Source organism: Sinocyclocheilus rhinocerous, unplaced genomic scaffold, assembly GCF_001515625.1.
Source record: "Sinocyclocheilus rhinocerous isolate Xijiao unplaced genomic scaffold, SAMN03320098_v1.1 scaffold1137, whole genome shotgun sequence".
Taxonomy (NCBI): domain Eukaryota; kingdom Metazoa; phylum Chordata; class Actinopteri; order Cypriniformes; family Cyprinidae; genus Sinocyclocheilus; species Sinocyclocheilus rhinocerous.
Window position 1 is genome coordinate 253,338 of NW_015647153.1, and position 21,516 is coordinate 274,853.

The 21,516-nt window shown below is 34.0% G+C and overlaps 1 protein-coding gene across 1 annotated transcript in view; it reads right to left on the reverse strand.

The window, feature by feature from the left end:
• The window catches only part of LOC107709016 (A disintegrin and metalloproteinase with thrombospondin motifs 3-like), a 62,029-nt gene that overhangs the window by 32,296 nt on the left and 8,217 nt on the right, over positions 1-21,516 (reverse strand). The window contains exons 3-7 of the mRNA XM_016513412.1: positions 17,845-17,979; positions 16,886-17,042; positions 12,984-13,180; positions 8,169-8,252; positions 2,277-2,433 (exon numbers count right to left, since the gene is read on the reverse strand). Of these exons, the coding sequence (XP_016368898.1) occupies positions 2,277-2,433; positions 8,169-8,252; positions 12,984-13,180; positions 16,886-17,042; positions 17,845-17,979 (730 nt within the window). The remainder of the gene's footprint in view (positions 1-2,276; positions 2,434-8,168; positions 8,253-12,983; positions 13,181-16,885; positions 17,043-17,844; positions 17,980-21,516) is intronic.

Sequence of the window (21,516 nt, forward strand, 5' to 3'; positions counted from 1 at the left end):
AGTTGACGATATCGCTGGAAATTAAGTGTCCCCAACTAAGCAAGCCAGAGGCGAGGTGACAGCGGCAAGGAACCAAAATTTAATCGGCGACAGAATGAAGAAAAAAACCTTGGGAGAAACCAGGCTCAGTCGGGGGGGGGCGGTTCTCCTCTGGCCTGACGAAACCAGCATGGCGTGGTTTAATTCCAGGCTGCAACACAGGTCAGATTGTGCAGAGGACTCGTCTGGTTCTCATGGTCACTTTACATTTTACCCTTGGGAGATATCTTCAAGAAACATGGTGTTAACTTTCACTGTTAGGCTGATGATACTCAGCTCTATATTTCTTCACGGCCCGATGAAACATACAAATTCACAAAACTAACGGAATGCACAGTTGATATAAAAAACAAAAACACTAGCCACCGGATAGCACCGAGGAGCACAAAGTGTTTCACAGAATTGTATGTAAGTCAAAGGCTATAGCACCGAGGAGCACTATTCACTAATCTGAACACAATAAAAACTCAGCGGGGAACCGTCAGTAAATCGATCGGTAACACTAGCCACCGGATAGTACAGAGAAGCACTAAGTATTATCGATATATCAACAAATGTCCAATAAAGCAAAAAAAAACTCACCAAATCAAGTCGATAATCCGATCCAAAAACTCCTTAAGAGCGCGCTTGCAAGGACGATAATTCGCTGCTCCAGTAAGCTGCGCTTGATAGCACGGAAATCGATTGAAGAACGACCTATCACAGACAAGCGAGAAAGCGAAAGAGACCGAAGGCTGAGCTAGTGTGTCTATTATACTCGAGGCTGAGCCTATGTGACTTTTTTGGTATGCTATCTCGACCTATTGACCTGGCTAAGTGTGGTTAAGCACTGCCTCTGGTGGTCAGGAGGAATGAAACAGAACTGTGTTGACACAGTGTTAAAAAAAAAGTTACGTGAAAATGACTTAAAAAAACTTTAACTAAAATAAAACTTAAAAAAAATTTAAAATAAAAAATCATATAAAATCCCATTAAAAATATTAGCACAAATATTAATATTAAAACAGCACTGCCTCACACAGATCAAACACCAACAAATGTCCACAAAACCCATTTAGGACCACTTGACAAAACAAAGACAAAAACACATTCATAGTTTTAATTTCATCATATTTACATGAAGCTAAGACATCTTTGCGAAATAGCAATTCATTGCTGTTCTAACTTATTTTATTACTTATTGATCTTAGTCATAGTAGACTCAATATTTAATGTGACGTGAATGAAAATGAGGCTATGACAGATAGATGTACAGTCACAGTAGACAGATAGATGTACAGTCATTTTCTCTCATTTTTGTGTTTTATGATTATTATCTTTTTTTTATATGCATTTTCAGCGTTTCATCAATTGATTAACACTATGTTGTCATTTTCTCTCATTTTTGTGTTTTATGATTATTATCATTTTTTTTATATGCATTTTCAGCGTTTCATCAATTGATTAACACTATGTTACACAACAGCACAACCCTTTGAAGAGACTGTAAATCTGTCACTCACAGACTCGTTTTTACTTACACCAAATAAAATTTGCCGTCTATCCTGACTAAGATACCTAGTTATCCAATTACAACCACTACTACTACTACAAAAGATTATTTAAGCTACTTATTTTATAAGGATATCACCCAAAAATGAAAATTCTGTCATAATTTACTCACCGTCAGTTGACGGTACCCATTGACTTCCAAATACTATAGTCAATGGCTACCGTCAATTGTTTGATTACTAACATTCTTCAAAATATCTTCTTTTGTGTTCAACAGAAGAAAGAAACTAATACAGGTTTGGAACAAATTGAGGGTGAGAAAATGATAGAATTTAATTTTTTTGGCAAACTATTCCTTTGAAAAGCATGCATGCAAGACTAACTTCAACATTATGAAACACAACAATACTTTACATTGGTAAAGTTCACCGAGCTACCTAGAAAGGAAACCTTTTAACTAAAAGACTAGGAATATTAGTACTTTTGAGAGTGCATTGTTACTAATAAAGATGTTTTCTTTTCCTCTACATGCCAAAAACTCTCCTTCGCAACGCGGCGGTCAAAGAGTATTTTTGGTTGCTACAGGTTGACACCGATGCCCAGTTTACATGGTCTGGAATCAGATTAGCTGGCGTTTGATGGTCGTTCCTGACCGATGTTCCGGGCATCTCGATGGCAACCATTCGAGAACAGAAGCAAAAAGAAGCACTTACTCTGCACAGCCTCGATCGAGAGAAACACAGTACCTTGCATACCTGCGGGACCAAAATCTTGCCTGGTGAGGAAGATAGCATGGTCGTGATGCTCGGCGTGCTCGGGGTCAAGCCTCTGCTGTGTGTTTGCCCAGCGGCACACCTGCTCCAGACTCCGGGACGGATTCCCGTGCTCAATCAGGCTGATGGACTGGAAACACACAAAACAACAAAACAGAAAAAACATATTAGTCCAGACTGGCTTATAATAGACTATAATGGAGTGCTGTGGATACAAGCGTCTGCTAAATGCATAAACTGCAAGTTGTGGCCCAAAAAGGGCAGACTAAAAAATAAAATAAAATAGATAAATAAATAAAATTTAGCTAACCATTTAATTGTATATTAGAACTGGGAGATAAAATTATAATTATAATGATCACAATGATCACTAGAGCAGACACTAAAAAGCGCTGTGAGATCCAGTGTGAAGCTCTTGAATTCAGCGAAGAACTCAAATGTGACCCTGGAGCACAAAACCAGTCATAAGGGTCAATTTTTCGAAATTGAGATGTATACATAATCTGAAAGCTGAATAAATAAGCTTCCATTGATGTATGGTTTGTTAGGATCGGACAATATTTGGCTGAGATACAACTATTTGAAAATCTGGAATCTGAGGGTGCAAAAAAATCTAAATATTGAGAAAATCATCTTTAAAATTGTTCAAATGAAATCTTAGCAATGCATATTGCTAATCAAAAATTAAGTTTTGATATATTTACGGTAGGAAATTTACCAAATATCTTCATGAAACATGATCTTTACTTAATATCCTAATGATTTTTGGCATAAAAGAAAAATCTATAATTTTGACCCATACAATGTATTGTTGGCTATTGCTACAAATATACCCCAGCGACTTAAGACTGCTTTTGTGCTCCAGGGTCACAAATGACTCGGTGATTTAAACTAGTTTAGAGACGGATGACAAACAGGAGAAACACTGTGCGCAACGATACAGTCAGAAGCTTTTCAATCTACAAATCGCCATCTTTTACCATGGATTTACTGTAGTAACACTAACTGCAGCATGATATAGTGGCAGAAATGTGGTTTATTCATATCGAATTTCATTATATTATTAATGTAGATATGTATTAAATGTATTAAAGGAGTAATGGAATATAATTACAGTATTTTTTTGTGATTAAGCTATAGCTGTACACCTACCTGGCAATCCATAACCTGAATTAACACTGAACTGAATTGAGCTGAATAACGACACTATTGACTTAAAAAAATAAATGTAACTTGAATTGACATGACATAAAAAGTAGTATTTTTTTTGTATCATTGATATACTATTATATATTTTTTTTTTTTATATTTTAACTAATTTTTATATTTTCTGTTTTCATTTTCATTTATTTAAAGTTTTAGTAATTTGTTGTGTTTTTGTCATTTTAGTACATTAATTATTTTAGTACTTCAACTTAAAATAAGTTAATTTAAGTTTTTTAATATTTTGTTTTGTTTCAGTTCACGTTTTCTTAACTTCAAGTAATGAGAATGTTTATTATGGTTTTCGTTTATTTAAAGTTTTAGTAATTTGTTGTGTTTTTGTCATTTTAATTCATTCTTTAAAAAATCTATAGTTTTTATTACATTTTAGTGTTCAGTTTTAGTATATTTAGCTTTAATTATTTTAGTACTTCAACTTAAATTAAACAAAAATCAGAAATTATGTCTTGGCAACTTGCTGAAATAAAATCATTTAAGTTTTTAAATATTTTGTTTAGTTTCAGTTCATGTTTTTTTTTAACTTCAAGAATGAGAATGTTTTTTATGGTTTTAGTTTTAGTTAACGATAATAACGCTAATGTCAACATCAAACGGCAAATCCACATAAGAGAACCCAGACTACATTAAATACATGCAGTAAGAGTAAACATGAACTGCCATCAAGTGTTTTGAATGATTATAAATCTGTATGCTGAACACTTTCAGTGCTGTGTTGTGTCGTCCTGCAGCAAAACTGGCTGAGAAGCTCCGGTCCAGACCAGACTAAACATAAAAACAAACACGAGCCTGCAGTCTGGACTACATGCGGTGATCATTACCATATGAGGAACTGAGTGATGCATCAAAGCTTCTTTGCAAACACTCTCCTCTGAAGTCTGTGTGATCACAAAGATGTCTGAAACAAATAACGGATGATGTGCAGGCAGCCGGTCATTACCCTGACGGGATGATTAGTGCCCTGATGCTCCAGCAGACCGACCGCCTGCACATTCTCCAGCTTATTACACCACTGCTGTCCAAAAACACAAATACATGAAATACTGATTTGAGCACCAATTATTTTATCACGCGAGAAGCAGTGTTATTTATAGCATGTTTAGATATTTTTAATTAGCTTTTCTATTAATATATTCAGTTTTCATTTTAATTTAAGTTTTCGTAATTTCACTATGTGCTTTTGTCATTTTTATTAGATTTTTTAAAGATATATTATTTTTATTATTTATTATTTTAAAAGATTATTTAGCTTTATTTTAATTTCAGTTTTGGTTTTAGTAATTTCAGTATTTTTAGTATTTTGTTTATATTTTCCACTTAATATTTCTATTTTTATTGTATTTTTTATATTATTTAAATTTTTTTTTTACATTTTTAAAAGTTTTAGTAATTTTAGTATTTTATTATACTTATTTTATTTCAGCTAGTTGTCAAGGCAACATGTCTAATTTTAAGCTTATTGGGTTTTCCATCAAATATTTTATTATTATTTTATTTTATTTTTTATAGATTTATTATTTTTATTATTTATTATTTAAAAAAATTATTTAGCTTTATTTTTATTTCAGTTTTGGTTTTAGTAATTTCAGTATTTTTAGTATTTTGTTTATATTTTCCACTTAATATTTCTATTTTTATTGTATTTTTTATATTATTTAATTTTTTTTTTTACATTTTTAAAAGTTTTAGTAATTTTAGTATGTATTTTATTTTATTTTATTTCAGCTAGTTGTCAAGGCAACATGTCTAATTTTAAGCTTATTGGGTTTTCCATCAAATATTTTATTATTATTTTATTTTATTTTTTATAGATTTATTATTTTTATTATTTATTATTTAAAAAAATTATTTAGCTTTATTTTTATTTCAGTTTTGGTTTTAGTAATTTCAGTATTTTTTTTTAAAAGTTTTAGTAATTTTAGTATTTTATTATACTTATTTTATTTCAGCTAGTTGTCAAGGCAACATGTCTAATTTTAAGTTTATTGGGTTTTCCATCTAATAATTTATTATTATTTTATTTCAGATTAATTTTTTATTCGATTTTTTAAAGTATTTCTATTTCACTTTATTCTAAATTCAGTTTTAGAAATTGTAGAATTTTTAGTATTTTTTAGGTTTCAAGGTATTTAAGGTAATTTTAAGTTCAATGTAATACTTATATTATTTTATTATTCATTTTTTATATATTATTTTATTTCAGAATTATTTTTCTTAGATGTTTTAAAAATGTTGCCATTTATCTTTAATGTCAGTTTTCGTTTTAGTATTTTTAGTACTCTATTTATAATATACAATGTCTAATTTTAAGTTTATGATGTTTTCCGTCTAATATTTGTATTATTTTATATTCCTTTTTTATTTTATTTCAGTTTTATTTAAATCGAACTGCCTAGGACAACAACCAAGCAGTTTAGTGCCATGATACACAAATGACTATTAAGTCATTGTTGATTTTTTTTTATTTCTCCTGAGGATTTTTAGGAGAAACATCTGAGACAAGAAACATGTGAAAGCTTCATTAAGTCTCATGAGCTCCAGCGATCCTCTGGGATTTGAGGACACTAGGCTGTTTGTTTAGCATTAGTCAAAACCCATCAGTGACTGAGCTGAAGCTGAAATTCAATGACTGATTGACTTTCTGTTCGGCTTCCAAAATATACCAACATCTCCCTGTGACCCAACAGACTAAACACAGCAGCGCCCTGCCAGCGGCCCGAAATCACTGACCCACAACACACAATAATCATCTATCATCATAACACATGCTTTGCTTTCTGCAGACGCATTTCTCATCTCATCTCATTCAACATCACACTAAACAACTGGAGAACAGAAAACAATATAACACCAATATATAAGTATATAAAACATAATATATTAATATTATTTTATGATATATTTTAAGACATTTTAAGACAATTAAATAAAGAATATTTTAGTTTATCTGTTTACATTAAGTATACATTAAAATTATTAATATATACTTATTTATAATTACATATTTACATTATTATATATTATAATATAATATATTCATAATATGTTGATATTACTTTAGGAAATATTTTAAGACATTTAAGGGTATTAAAAAATAGGATAAATAATTTACAATAACCTTTTTTGTTGTTGTTGTTGTTCTTTTTTGCAGGGTGGCAGCCAATGGTAAATTATTAATATATAATTATTTATAATATTAGACAATAATATATTATAATATAATGTATGCATAACATGTTTATAATATTATAATTAATTAAATTTACATAATATATTAAATAATATATTCATACTATTTTAACTATTTAGGCAAAAACACACACTTAAGTTTAAAAGCTTTATTTGACTGACAGCCCAACTCAGCACTAGATCCATATAGAAGATGTAAAAAAACAAATAAACTGATTTCTGCACATTTTCTACTTTCTACTTCACTAGATCTTGAAGGGAAAAGGAATAGTTTTAACTCAATACATCTCCACAGTCCTTTTTGCTGCTTTTAAAAAGCGTAGAAAATAAGACTGCTTCAAATGCGAGCGGTGAAGGTGGTTCGCTGATATTTAGGAACAATCCTTCAGTTAAATCGTTGTTTCCTTTCAATGTATAAGTTCATGAGGAGGTCTGAATGGTTTGTTCGTGAAACTATTGAACCCCTAAAGGAAAATTATATTTCAATGATGTTGTGCATTCACTTACAAAATGTTTTCATTCCCCCGATAAACTTTGCGTTTCCCTAAAAAAATTTTTGCATTAACATTCAAATTTTTTGGATTGACTTACAAAACTTCTGCATTCCCCCAGTTAATTTTGCAATAACATTTCAATCTTTTGGGTTTATTGCAAAACTTTTGCATTCGCTTCCAAAACGTTTGTCTTTCCCCGATAAATATTGTTAACATTCAAATGTTTTGGTCTCAAATCTGTAGAAATTATGAATGCTGTGAAAAGCCGATAAAGTTCTGTCTAACATCGGAGAGAGTTCAATGAAAAACAACTCCATGAGCTGTACTTTATTTAAAGAATACAGAATGCTTGTCAAGCTCAGTTTCTCTTTATTAGCCTCTCTGCAAACAGGTGTGAAATTGAGTTGTTCTCTGATATTTGAATGTGTTTGCCAGCTGGAGGTTCATGAAATCCACACACCGCTTCTGATCAAACCTCACAGCAGTCACGTCTTCCAGATGGCTAGTTCTTAGCCAAATAACCAGCTTTAAAGGGGTCATATGATGCGCTTTCAATTCTTCCTTTCTCTTTGGAGTGTTACAAGCTCTTGGTGCATAAAGAAGATCTGTAAAGTTGCAAAGACTAAAAATTTTCTAAAGATCATGTTCCATGAAGATATTTTGTAAATTTCCTACTGTAAATATATCAAAACTTAATTTTTGATTAGTAATATGCATTGCTAAGAACTTCATTTGAACAACTTTAAAGACGATTTTCTCAATATTTAGATTTTTTTGCACCCTCAGATTCCAGATTTTCAAATAGTTGTATCTCAGCCAAATATTGTCATATCCTAACAAACCATACATCAATGGAAAGCTTATTTATTCAGCTTCCAGATGATGTATAAATCTCAATTTCGAAAAATTTACCCTTATGACTGGTTTTGTGCTGCAGGGTCACATATAAAGAAGCGCTCACCTGACGATATCCCACCAGGATCATTCGGACCAGCACAATGTTGATGTTGGTTCCCAGAGACTCATCGTGATAGATTTCATCAACCTGTGGACACAGAAAAGAATGATCTGATGAATAAAAGACTCTTAATCGAAATCACCAAAGAAATGAAAGTCAACACTAATGCAAACAACTCACTAGTGTAAATGCTCCAGGAATGAACTTGCACTAACAAACAGTACCAAACAGCACTACAGCAATACTGTTACCATCACAGTACCACCGAAACAAATTATAATTAGACTTTTTTTTATTATTTCTGAAGAAACATGCAGAATGAATGATGCATGTCAATGCAAGATTCGATGCAGTTGCGAACATGTGCTGAGGGGTCACCAGGTAATTATTTGCATGTCTGAATCACAAACGCTGCACAGAATGAACTTTAATACTTAGTTTTTGAGGTTTCTTCACAAACAAGAGAGACTGTTTGTTTAGTCTCCCAGGAAGGATGTAGGAAAGTGACTGAATGCTGTTTAATGCCGTCTACGAGCGTCGTCCTGCAGGTGTGGGAACTGTAACGCAGAGAGTGTGACGTGAAAAACGGCCTGACAAACACAGCTGGAAACACACCGAGACTGTCGAGAGATTTCTGTTTCTGGTGGAACATTATTCTGACGGATGCTTGAAACCCAGACGCAGCTGAACGCCTCTGAGACGCACAAGCTCAAATACACATGCTGTTATGTTCGGAAATGACTCGCGTTACATATATGTAACACACGCAAATGCTGCGTTCTCAGTGTCACCACAAGGGTGCGTTATAGTGAGCTTTCTTCTACGGTACAACAGTCTAATATGTCATGAGGTTTGTCAAAATCAACTGTACTTCCATTTTTTTTTTTTAAATGCATTAATTTACTCCACCTCTTTTTTCTGCACGTCACCTAGAACAATCATGTAACACTGAAGACTGGAGTAATGATGCTGAAAATTCAGCTTTGATCACAGAAATAAATTACATTTTAAAATATATTCACATAGAAAAAAGCTATTGAAATTATAATAATATTTCACAATATTACTGATTTTACTGTATTTTTGATAGAATAAATGCAGCCTTGGTGAGCACAAGACTTCTTTCAACAACATTTAAAAAAAAATCTTTATTATTCCAATCATTTTGACCGGTAGCGTATATTATTTCACTCGCTCAGAAAAACAAAGTGTTAGTCAATTATTTACATTTGCATTTGTGTACTTGCGCTTTTCTGGCTTTAAAATGAGACCCAAATTGCTGATGTTATTTTAGTATCATTGAGATACTAATATAGTTTTTATTATTTTGAATTACTTTTTGTTTTATATTATATTTTTATTTTTATCATATTCTGTTCTCATTTAAATTTTAGTAATTTAGTTGTGTATTTTTGTAATTTTTATTATTATTATTTATTATTTTAATATATCTATATAGTTTTCATTCATTTTTATTTCAGTTTTAGTTTTAGTACATGAAGAAAAATAAATTAAAATGAGAAATGTTGCCTTGGCAACTAGCTAAAATAATGAAATTTTTTATGTTATATTTTATTTTAGTTAAAGTTTACTTTATTTGAAGTAAAAAAAAAATTTTTTTATGGATTTATTTTTAGTTTAGTCACAAAACCGAAACTAGGAATTCCTTTAAACTCAGTGAAGTCTGAATCCATTTGATTCTGGTGGGAATTTCGTGCAACGTCTTCTTTTAAAAAAGCAGCGCACTTCACCACAGTTTATTATTATGCAATGCCAAAAATGTCTGACCTACAAAAAAAATGCAGTTTGGGCTCAAAGTCTGACGCGTGGCACGCAGTTAATGAGCCTCCACATTCTATCAAAAGCATTTCTATTCTGGCAACACTCGCAAACAGTTTCACATCAGCAATACGACATTTCCAAGTAAACCTGGATATTCAACAGAAGAATGCAGTACAGGAAGTGACAAGCAACACGGAACCCCATTGACTTTCACTGCATGACAAATAAAATAAGGAAACTTGCTTAATTGTACATTACATTTATGCATTTGGCAGACACTTTTATTCAAAACGACTTGTATTGCAGTTAAAGGAATAGTTCAGGCAAAAATGAAAAGTTACTGAAGTTACTCCCCCCCTCAGGTCATCCCAGATTAGGATGAGTTTGTTTCTTCATCAGGTTTGTAGAAATGTAGCATTGCATCAGTGTCTCAGCAATGGATGCTCAAGAAACAAACTCATCCTAATCTTGGATGGCCTGAGGGTGAGCACGTTTTCATTTTTGGGTGAACTATTATTTAAGGTACACATTTTACTAAGTTCATGCATTCCCTGGGAATCAAACCCATGACCTTGGCGTTGCTAGCGAGTGTGAGTTATATATTTATGTAAATATAAAATGCACAAGTGAATCGTTCACAATAAAATCAGGAATGTGCATTAATGTGCAATTCAATTAAGTGGAGTATTGAAGGAGACTGCGTTTTGTTAAACAAATCAAGATATGAAAAAGCCGGTTTCTATACACCTGTCAGCAATGCAACAAACTTTAAACTTCACAACTAGCTAAAAAAAACTCTCCCTCCGTCTGGAAAACACACATAGGCTGTAATTACGTCTAGGCTTGGGTCGCAGACTCTGCATGATGCAGTCGGCATCCCACCACGCGGACACTTGCCTGGAATGATGCGAGCGGATGTTCTGATCCAGACTCTTTCAAGCGTCCTGCAGATTGATGTCAGCGCCAAAGGAGACGTGCAAACGTGAGCTTCTCCTATTTGTAAACGTGTTTGCGAATTTACGAGGTGCGACCCTGTCCGACGACCTTCGCGAGAGGCTCGTTTGTGTTTATTTATGGCAGAAGGCCCAAGTGAGCTCACCTGCAGCTCTAGAAAGCCGTCTCAGTCTCTACAGGACACACATACACACATCAGACCATCAGTCACAGGCTAACGTGAACGTCTGACAGCCACCTGCATGTAAAAACACAATTTCTCTGCCTCTGACAGGAGGTGAACAGAGCTTAATTCGATAAGTTTTTTAAATATTTTATTTCAGTTAACATTTAGTTTTTATTAAGTCATTTTAATTCAATGAGTTTTTTTCTGTTTTTATTTTAATTTTTAAGTTTGTGTTTGTTATTTGTTTCTTTTTAATATGTCTATATAGTTTTTATTCTTTTTTTATTTTATTTTTAGTAATTTTATTGTATCGAGTTTAAATGAAAATGAGAAATGTTTCCTTGGGAACTAGCTTAATTCGATTAGTTTTTTAAATATTTTATTTCAGTTAACATTTAGTTTTTTTCTGTCTTTATTTTCATTTTTAAGTTTGTGTTTGTTATTTTTTTATTCGTTTCTTTTTAATATGTCTATATATAGTTTTTATTCTTTTTTATTTTATTTTTAGTAATTTTATTGTATTGAGTTTAAATGAAAATGAGAAATGTTTCCTTGGGAACTAGCTTAATTTGATACATTTTTAAAATATTTTATTTTAGTAAAAATACCTACCTTTACAATAAAGTCTCGTTTATTAACATTAGTTAACCACATTAGTTAACATGAACAATAAACTATAGTTCTAAAGCATTCGTTCATCTTATTTTAATGTTAATTTCTACATTTACTAATAAAATTTTTAAATCAAAGGTTATATCTGTTATTATTAGTTAATGCATTGTGAAGTGAACAAACAATAAAGAATTGCATTTTTATTAAATAACAGAAACAAAGATTAATAAATGCTGTAAAAAGTATATATGTATCGTTGTTCGTTCATTAATGCATTAACAAATAAGAGCTTTTTGTAAGTGTTACCACATGAAGAGGTCTAAAACTTCATTAAATATATCAAGCCTGCTCTGAACAAGCAAATACTGGCTGATCAGCCAATGATAGAAATGATGAAGTCGAAAGAAAGCGTTTTCTTGTTTTTTAAACATTGTGTCTCACACCATGAAGCTCAGCGCACAAACAAACATTGCAGAGACTCTGTGAATGTGTGTGTTTAGCTGTAATTTGAGGACTGAACTGTCACGAGAAGCGAGCAGAATCTGAAAAACTCCCTTTGGGAACGTCGTCCACGACACAAATGTCTCCAAAAATAAAGAAAACCTGAGGTTACAAAGACGGCTCACAGGTCTGTTCTGACAGGTCGCTGACAGCAGAGAAAAATGATGCTAAATGCAAATAACAAAGAAAAAAAGTGTATGTGTGTGTGTGTGTGTGTGTGTCTGTGTGTGTGTGTGTGTGTGTGTGTGTGTGTGTGTGTGTGTGTGTGTGTGTGTGTGTGTGTGTGTGCGTGTGTGCATGAGTGTGTGTGCGCGTGTGTGTGTGTGTGTGTGAGTGTGTGTGTGTGTGTGTGTGTGTGAGTGTGTGTGAGTGTGTGTGTGTGTGTTGGACCCATGACCCCTGGTCTCCATCAGGTCAGTCAGCGCTCTAGCGAGTGGATCAGCCCACCGCCGCAGTCCTAACGGTAACAGTTACGGAGTGAAACCAGCTCCTGTGAAAATCTGACTGGAGGGATTTGGCGAGCGTAAGCAGATTAAGGTGGCAGGACCTGGTGGGACGCGTACTGAACCGGTCTTTTCTCTCGTTCTCTCTCTAGTAATCCTCCCACAGACGCAGCGGTTTGCGAGGTGCTCGACAGCAGCGTGCTGTGGGGTCAAGAGCAGTGAACCGTGGGTACAGAGTCATGACAGGGTTGCTTTCCAGCTGGCGTGTGGGATGCTGTGTGCAAATCTGCTTCGAGAACCAAACAAATCGAGCAGAAGAGCTTGTTTACTGTGCATTTCTTCATTAAATCAGTCACTTACGATGTTCATCAGCGTCAAGACGTAGTTCTGCACGTGCTCTTTGCCATGGAAGCGCACGACCGAGTCGTCCACGGCGAGCAGCACCTCGATGTTGTAGTCGTCTTTCTTGGCGTGTCTGCGTTTGCGCTCCGTCTCTGACAGTTTCTCCTCCAGCACGCTGAGAGCGTTGGGCAGCTCGGCGATTCCAAAGTCTGTCACTGAACACACAAGAGATTTACTGCCATGCAAACAATGGGCTTTCTGCTTTACTAATGGCAGATTGCATCAAAAATCTGCTGAATCTGACAAATGAGACACATTCCCAGCCTCGCCGTCCCCTATATACGAGTCACGACTGAAGACAAGTCAGTCAACGGCAACAGCTTGAGCTGCAAAAAGAAATCCGTCTGTCTGAAGTGTTACGAAACAATAAACATTCATTATAAAACAAGGATTTCTGCTTTATTTTAGCTGTGGCTGAAGCGTCCCTGATCACATTATTCATAAGGCAGCCTAATGAATGTAGACGTGAAACATTAAATGTTGTTTTAAAGTGTAAAACAGCATGAATTTTGCATTTCAGAACAAGGGAAGTGCTTAGAAACAGAAGAAACCAGTCGTCAGTTTTGATGTTTAAAGACTCAATATTTATTATCATTATTTTTTTTTTTTTTTAATAATAGTATTAAAAAGTGACTATTTTACCCAATATTTGTGTGCCTCAGTGTTATTTTAGTATCACTGAGATACTATTATAGTTTTTATTCATATTTTTTATTTATTTTAATATTTTCCATTTTAATTTTAAAGTTTTAGTTATTTAATTGTGTTTTTGCCATTTTTATTAGTTTTATCCTTTTTTCAATTATGCATATATAGCATTTTATTAATTTTTATTTCAGTTTTAGTTTTAGTTATTTCAGTCCATCAGTCCTATTTTTAAAAATATTAATAGTTTTTATTAATATTTTGGATCAGTTTTTGTTTTTTTATTTTAAATTTTCATTTTTCGTTTTGCCACTTTTATTAGTTTTTTTGGTACATCAAGTTAAACTCAGTTTTATTTTATTATTATTATTATTATTATTTTAGTTTTAGTTCAGCTGAAATAGTTTTTATTTTTTCCGATTTTATTTCATTTTAGTTAAGGTTGGAATAATTTTGTTGTGTTTTTTGTCATTTTTATTTATATATATATATATGTCTATGTAAATAAAAATAAAAAAATTCAGTTTTAGTTATTTTAGTACATCAAGTTAAACAATTAAAATGAGAAATAATTGTATGTTTTATTTTATTTCAGTTAACATTTATTTCAAGTAATCTTTTTTTTCTAATGGTTTTATTTCTAGATAACTACAGTATATTTATGCTTTTAAAACATCAGCTCAGTAGGTTTTTTTTTAACATTTATTAATATTTTGCATGAAGAATGCAGTATGCAGAACCAAAGCTAGAAAGGCAGAAAGAGAAAATGATCAAATCAAACTCTAAATGTGTAACTGAAGGTCAGAAATCTCAGACACCAGAAGGTCGAGTACAAATTCTATTGCATCATAGCGGAAAAACCATAAAACTCAAGACATATGGTATTTACATTGACGTTCTGCCATAATTTCACAGATGTCAGAGCTGAACGAGCTGCAGGCCGGTCTAGACTTCGACTACTGACCATTATTATTCTCTCTCTGGATTCCTCTGATACAGGTGTGGAGCATTAAAGCACCGTACAGCTGCAAAACTTCAGGATATTTCAAGGGTTTTGCCATATGTTATGATTATTAGTCTTCTTACAGGCTGTATTGCTCCACTTCATATTGCATCTAACAAAGCCTTTAATAAGTTCTTCGTCTTCTTGTTCCGCTCAGTGTTTCTCCATGTTTCTTCATCACTCTCGTGTGAATCTGTTATAAAGCACTCGTGTCCTACATGGAAACATCTATCACAGGATATCACTATTTTAGTCCATATATATATATAAGGATATTTCATATCACTTGCATCATTTCATTGTCCAAATGAAGGTCCATGGGACAGTCAGACATGGATTCTCTGTAAATAATTAATGCACAGAGGCTTTTGCAGGAAACGAAGACCAGACAAAGTGACGGTTTAGTGTCTGAGTGTCATTTATAAATAGTGGAAGTGCTGAAGCAACAATCTAGAAAGTTTTAAACAAACCTCTAAGTTTCTAAGGACATGCACTGAGGAAGTTTACATCACAGTACATGAATATGGTGATCATTCAATATTAAAAGTTTTTAAATGTGTTTTAAAGACGTCTCTTCTGCTCATCAAGGCTGCATTTATTTGATTAAAAATACAGTAAAAACAATAAAATTGTGAAATATTATTACAATTTGAAATAGCTGTTTTCCATGTTAATATATATTAAAACATAATTTATTTCTGTGATGCAGAGCTGAATTTTCAGCATCATAACTCCAGTCTTCAGTGTCACATGATCTTCAGAAATCATTCTAATATTGGCTGCTCGAGAAACATTTCTGATTATTATCAATGTTGAACACAGTTGTGCTGCCCAATATTTTTGTTTAAACCGTGATGCATTTTATTTTTCAGGATTCACAGATGAACAGAAAGCTCAAAAGAACAGCATTTATTTGAATCAGAAATCTTTTAGAACATTATAAATATCTTCACTGTCACTTTTGAGCAATTTAATGCTTTCTTGCTGAATAAAAGCATTAATTCCTTTTAAAAAAATGTCTTACTGACCCCAAACTTTTAAAAGGTAGTGTATATTAAAGTACTATGGTATTACCATCACTGTGTCATGGCACCAAACAAACATATTAGAAATCAATAGAAGGATTTGCGATAAATAACCGGACGAGGCCTTCACAATCTGTCTGGCCAGTGAAAGATCTGTTGCTTTTTCTCTAGAGTCTTTGGACCGGACCTGACCTGTGAAAACAGATGCTCATGCTGGGTTCGACTGCTGACGCTCTGCAGAAGTGGAACAGAATTTAAAGCACTTTTATAGTAAAAGATCTCTGACTTCCTCCAGTGATTCCATGACAGCTTCCAAAGTTCCTGCTTCAGCAGCTTTTGAGTTCAGCACTTCAGTAATGTGCATTTAAATTCACAGAACGGCTCTCAGACGCTTCACTTCCTTCACAGAGCAATAAATCTGACTCTACAGGCTTGCTTGATTCCAGTTGCGTGTGTCAGTAAAGATGTGGCAACACTTCAATGTCTAAGCTAAGATGTATATTGTACAGTCTGACAAAAAAATGTTTATTGAGGTCAGAATCAACAATCACATCTTTTCATGCCGTAAGTCTCAGATACGTCACATTTAATCGAAATTAAACTGAAATTGCGAAATAGAATTTAATTTATATATATTATTTTATATTTCAAAATTTTAAATTATGTTTTACTTTTTTATATTTGTGTACATATTAAAGTATAATATTTAGAATTATAATTTTACAATTATACTGTACAATAAAATTATATTTTTATTATTATTATTTATTGTTCTAAAATACTAATTTCTTATTTCAATTTAGTAATAATATTAAATTAATAGTAAATTAAAAGTAATGAAAATATGTCAAAATACATATACATAAATACATAAATATTTTTTGTTTGTAAATACTTTAATATTTCTTATACTATTTTAGTAATAATATTAATAATAGTACAATTAAAAGTAATAATAGTACAATTATAATATTTCATGTTTTTATATTTCTTATTATTATTTAGTAATATTTCTTATTTTTTTTAAAATTTATTAATTAATTATAATAATTTTTTTGTCATACTGCTGTATTATAATTAATATTTTTGTCCAAATTGTGCAGCCCTAAAAACAAACACAGTAAACTAAATCACAATCACAATTTTAATCAGGATAAAAAACTTTTTTTTTCATAACCTCTGCTTACCTTCATTGTGAAGGTCATATCGCTTTTGATCCTTGTCCCTTTTGATGGCCGACCTTCGGTAGACCACATGGACGCGACCTTTGACCTCCACCTCCTGCTGGCCTTTCTCCAGAGGCTCGATGAAGAACTCTTCATCATCAGTGCGAATCAAGCCTGCCTGAAACCACACAGAGATCTATCAGACAAACACGGACGATCAGAAACAAAGCACATTAAACGAGCACATCCACCTCGAACTCCTGATTTTATTATTATTATTAAACAAGCAAAGCAAAACCTGGACATTTTAAATCAGAATCACAATTTGAATCAGAAAATACACAATTAGATTTTCCACCTCTCCTCAACACACATAAATTGAGATATTGTGGTCAGGAATGAGCTTAAAGTTTTGGGTTAGGGGTTTCGGAAAAAAATCTAACCAAACCAAAACCAATAAACAGTGACACCAGTAACAAAAAACGACTTCGGTCAACTCAACCGAACACTTGTACGAGTACAGAAGGAGTACAGCGCCTTTCCTTTGTGTTTAAAATACCATCAATCTGTCGTTTCAGGCTGAATGTGGCCAAGAAACAACAACAAGAAAAGCATCCACAAGCTTTTTTGGCAGGAATGCTATAAATACACTTTGAGCGATCCAGACCATGATGGACTGTGTTTAGCCTGCATTTACCAACAGCACAAACTCCTCCTACCTGTGACTTCAAACTTTATGTATTTGTATATAAGCTTAACATCAGCAGAGGTCGAAAGGTGCTCAATGAGTGTCAAAATTGTTCAGAGGTCAGAAGATGGCAAGAGCCGAGGCTAAAGCTCTTCTTCTCCTGCTCACGCTGCTCTCATGGAGTGGAAACTGAACTCAGAGTGTTTAGACAGACGTTTGCTTAGTGGATGGAGCCCAACATCTGCACCGAACCACTCGCCTGTAACCAAACTCATGGAACTAGAGCTCTTACCTGAACAAAGGCAGAAGGAAGCACTTTCATCTGGAACACAAAGACCGTATGTGGGCCAGGAAACACAAAGCCCAAACGGTCATTATTTTTCATTATTGTAATCTTTGCTGCTGTTGCAGCTCTTTCTCCAGGATTCTGCAGGATTTGACATCAGCAAAGCACGTAAGATTCTCACAAAAGAGTCTTTTCACACCAGACAGTAAACTAACACCCAAAACACACTGGCAAGTGTCCTGAAAACCACACTAGCATCACGGCAGCGAGTTTTGCATGAACAAACATCACTTAAATGTACTTCAGAACATGAAAATATCTAGTTAAAGCATGCAGAAACCCACAAATTCGAGTTAAGATTGTGAGGACACCAGCTGTCCATCATTTTCCAGTCCCTCTTGACAATATGAGTGAAAAAGCAATTTTGTGCAAAACTTTTATGCATTTTATGCAATTTACAAAGCAATTACAACTGTATACTTTGATATTAGGAGCTGAGGTGGATCAGAGCAAGCATAATTTAGTCTGGCTTTTATGCAGCATTACATCTTTACACAGAATTTTGAGCAGGCACAAAGCAGCCTTAACTTGGCTGTGTAAAGGTGGCTTTAGTTTACACTGCAAAGGTGGCACAGAAGCGCTTCTGAAGTGGCATTTAGGTGTCTTTACAGTGTCTGTTTAATGCTGCTCAGAGGTGGCATAAATGCATTTCCACAATTACAACTGTATACTTTGATATTAGGAGCTGAGGTGGATCAGAGCAGGCTTAATTTAGTCTGGCTTTGATGTGGCATTGCACCTTTACACTGAATTTTGAGCAGGCACAGAGCAGCCTTAATTCGGCTGTGTAAAGATGCCTTAGATTTTCATTTCCAGAAAGAAATATCTGTGTTTGCAAACAGCAGGTTTTGTTTAAATTTAGGAATGAAATACTGTTAGGAGCTTCTTCTCCACGACACTCAATGTCTAAAAGTGTTAAAACAGCTAAAGATGGTAAAATTGGAGTAAAAATGAAACAACCAATAGCATTTCAGTATGCAAATGGCTGTAAGAAAACAGACCAATTGGAATCGAGGATTCAAATATTACATCATCACTGTCGCATTCTGAAAGAATTCTGTCACTGTAAGTCAAAGAGAGATTTTCAAAGTTTCTTAAAAAGTATCATGTTTACAACAACCAGAAATAGATGCAGGTCCAAGACTGAAATTATCTGCAATATAAAGTTTAAATGGAGCATGTAAGTAAAGTGTTTTCAGCTGAATTAATTGCAAAAATGTAATAATTAGAGTCTAAAACAAACCCGAGGAGTATCTTGCAAGCACAATGAAAAGAGCAATGCAAATACTGTGAAATAAATGCACAACACTTGTTATTTATAGACCACACACTATATCTGGGGGATTGAGACTGTAAAATCAACCATCCGAGTCTGTTTCTCAGAGATGTGACTTACTGAAGAAGAAGATGCAATACTGTAAAATAGAGCGGGTTTTTCTAAAAACTGCTCGACAAAGAAAAGGCAAGCGTCCAGTGTTGAGAAAACCCCAAAGTCTTTCGTTATTGTCACACCACAGCAAAACATGCAATTTGAGGGAGATTGTTTGTCAACCTATAATTTGTAGTCAGGATCTCGGCCTTCTGTTTGAAGTAAACAATTCTGAGAGCAAAACATTTGGACAATGATATGTTTTCTACTTACATTTCTACATACAAGATTTAAAAAAAAAAAGATATTAATAATTTTATTCAGCAAGATGCATTAAATTGATCAAAAGTGACAGTAAAGACATTTATAATGTTACAAAAGCTTTCTGCAGAAGAGCTTTTAATAATATTTTTATTCGCACGGACATGACATTTGGACAATGATTTGAAATTTGCTTCAAGGACAAATGTTAAGGTTACGGGTTTATTTAAATCACTAACAGTAATCAATCAGTAATAATTAGCTATAATATCAGTGTCTAAGCTGTAACCAAACTTTCAGAACATTGTGCACATTTCGTCTAAATCCCGCATGAACCTGCAGTCTTGCCTGACACTTTCTAATGGAATATTGTGATCGGCATCCAGAGCAGCATCAGTTATCACTGCGGGCGGAGAACATGTCATACATCAGGCGGAGACATTCACACTAATTAACGCAGATCACAGCAAGCGCTGACGGACATAAAGCTCTCACACCATGACTTCATCCTCCGTAATCCCATCCGTCAACACAACAGGAGTAACTACACATCACCACTGCGCTCTCAACACTCTCAGGCCTCAAAATAAAAAGGCTTCGTATTTAGTGTAATATCAGCCTTCACACGGGGCTCCGGTTTACAGGAATAGTTCAAGCACTTCTGTCATCATTTACTCACACTCATGCCGTTCCAAACCCGTATGACTGACGACATCAAGGAAAATAAATGATGACAGAATTTTTGTTATTTTTGATTGAACTATTTTTATAATTACTCCATTGGGGTCTGACATGGAAACATAATAAATCATGTGCATCGGTTTTCCCAGCGGGTCACATGCCGCCGGTGTCAAACTCAGTTCCTGGAGGACCGGAGCTCTGGAGAGTTTAGATTCAACCCTACTTAAACACACCTGATCCAGCTAATCAAGTCCTTCAGGCTTATTTGAAAACTACATGGTGTGTGTGTGCTGGAGCAGGGTTGGAACTAAACTCCGCAGGGCTCCGGCCCTCCAGGAACTGAGTTTGACACCATAGACTTTATGGAAACACAAATAGCCGCTTCTTGATGCGCTTAACACTCCTGTTTCCAGCGCACATACAGTACATACATTCACCAAATTAGACCTTATGTCATCGCTGCTACATCTACATTCACTACAGTACACACTCATCAAGATTTAAACAGTGTCACCTGCGTGTAAACAAAAAAAAAAAGGTGCAAACTGTGATGTTTGGTTCATGAACAAATGATTCTTATGAACCGATTCAAAAGAATTCACGACGCAGGTTTGAGTTCGCGGGTTGAATCAGATTCACTCGGTGATTCGTTCGGGGAGTTCACTACTGATTCCTTCACTAAACCAAAAAATGACTCTTGGTTCAGTAAGGGAGTCAGTTGTGAACTGCTCAGAACGATTCACTGACTGATTAAAAAGTGAATGAAATTGTTCGTGAATCAAACATCTTTATTTACACATTGTATTTTGAACAACTAATCAGCACAGTAATGGTTTCTAATTGGACATAACCTAACAATGACTCGCGGTTTAGTTGAGGGAATCAGTTGTGAAATGCTCAGAACGATTCACCGAGTGAATCTGATTCAACCCGCTAACTCACGAGCGAACTCGAACGTGCGTCAGGAATTCTTTTGAATCGGTTCATTAAAGGAATCATTTGTTCGTGAATCAAACATCACTGTTCGCAGTTATGTCCGATTCGAAATGAACCGGTACTGTTACTGCATTGCTTAGGTTCACAACACACAAGTATGTTTACTGTTTGGTTGTTCAAATGACTACGTGAAAATAAAGATGTATATTCTTAACAGGGTTTTTATTGTAATAAATTAATAACTGTACAAAAAATTATGGCTTATTTGTCCAAATTTAAGGTTGATTCAACTGCAATCAGGACCAATAATAAAATCATTTGTGTGTGTCTCTCTCTCCCTCTCTCTCTCTCTCTCTCTCTCTCTCTATATA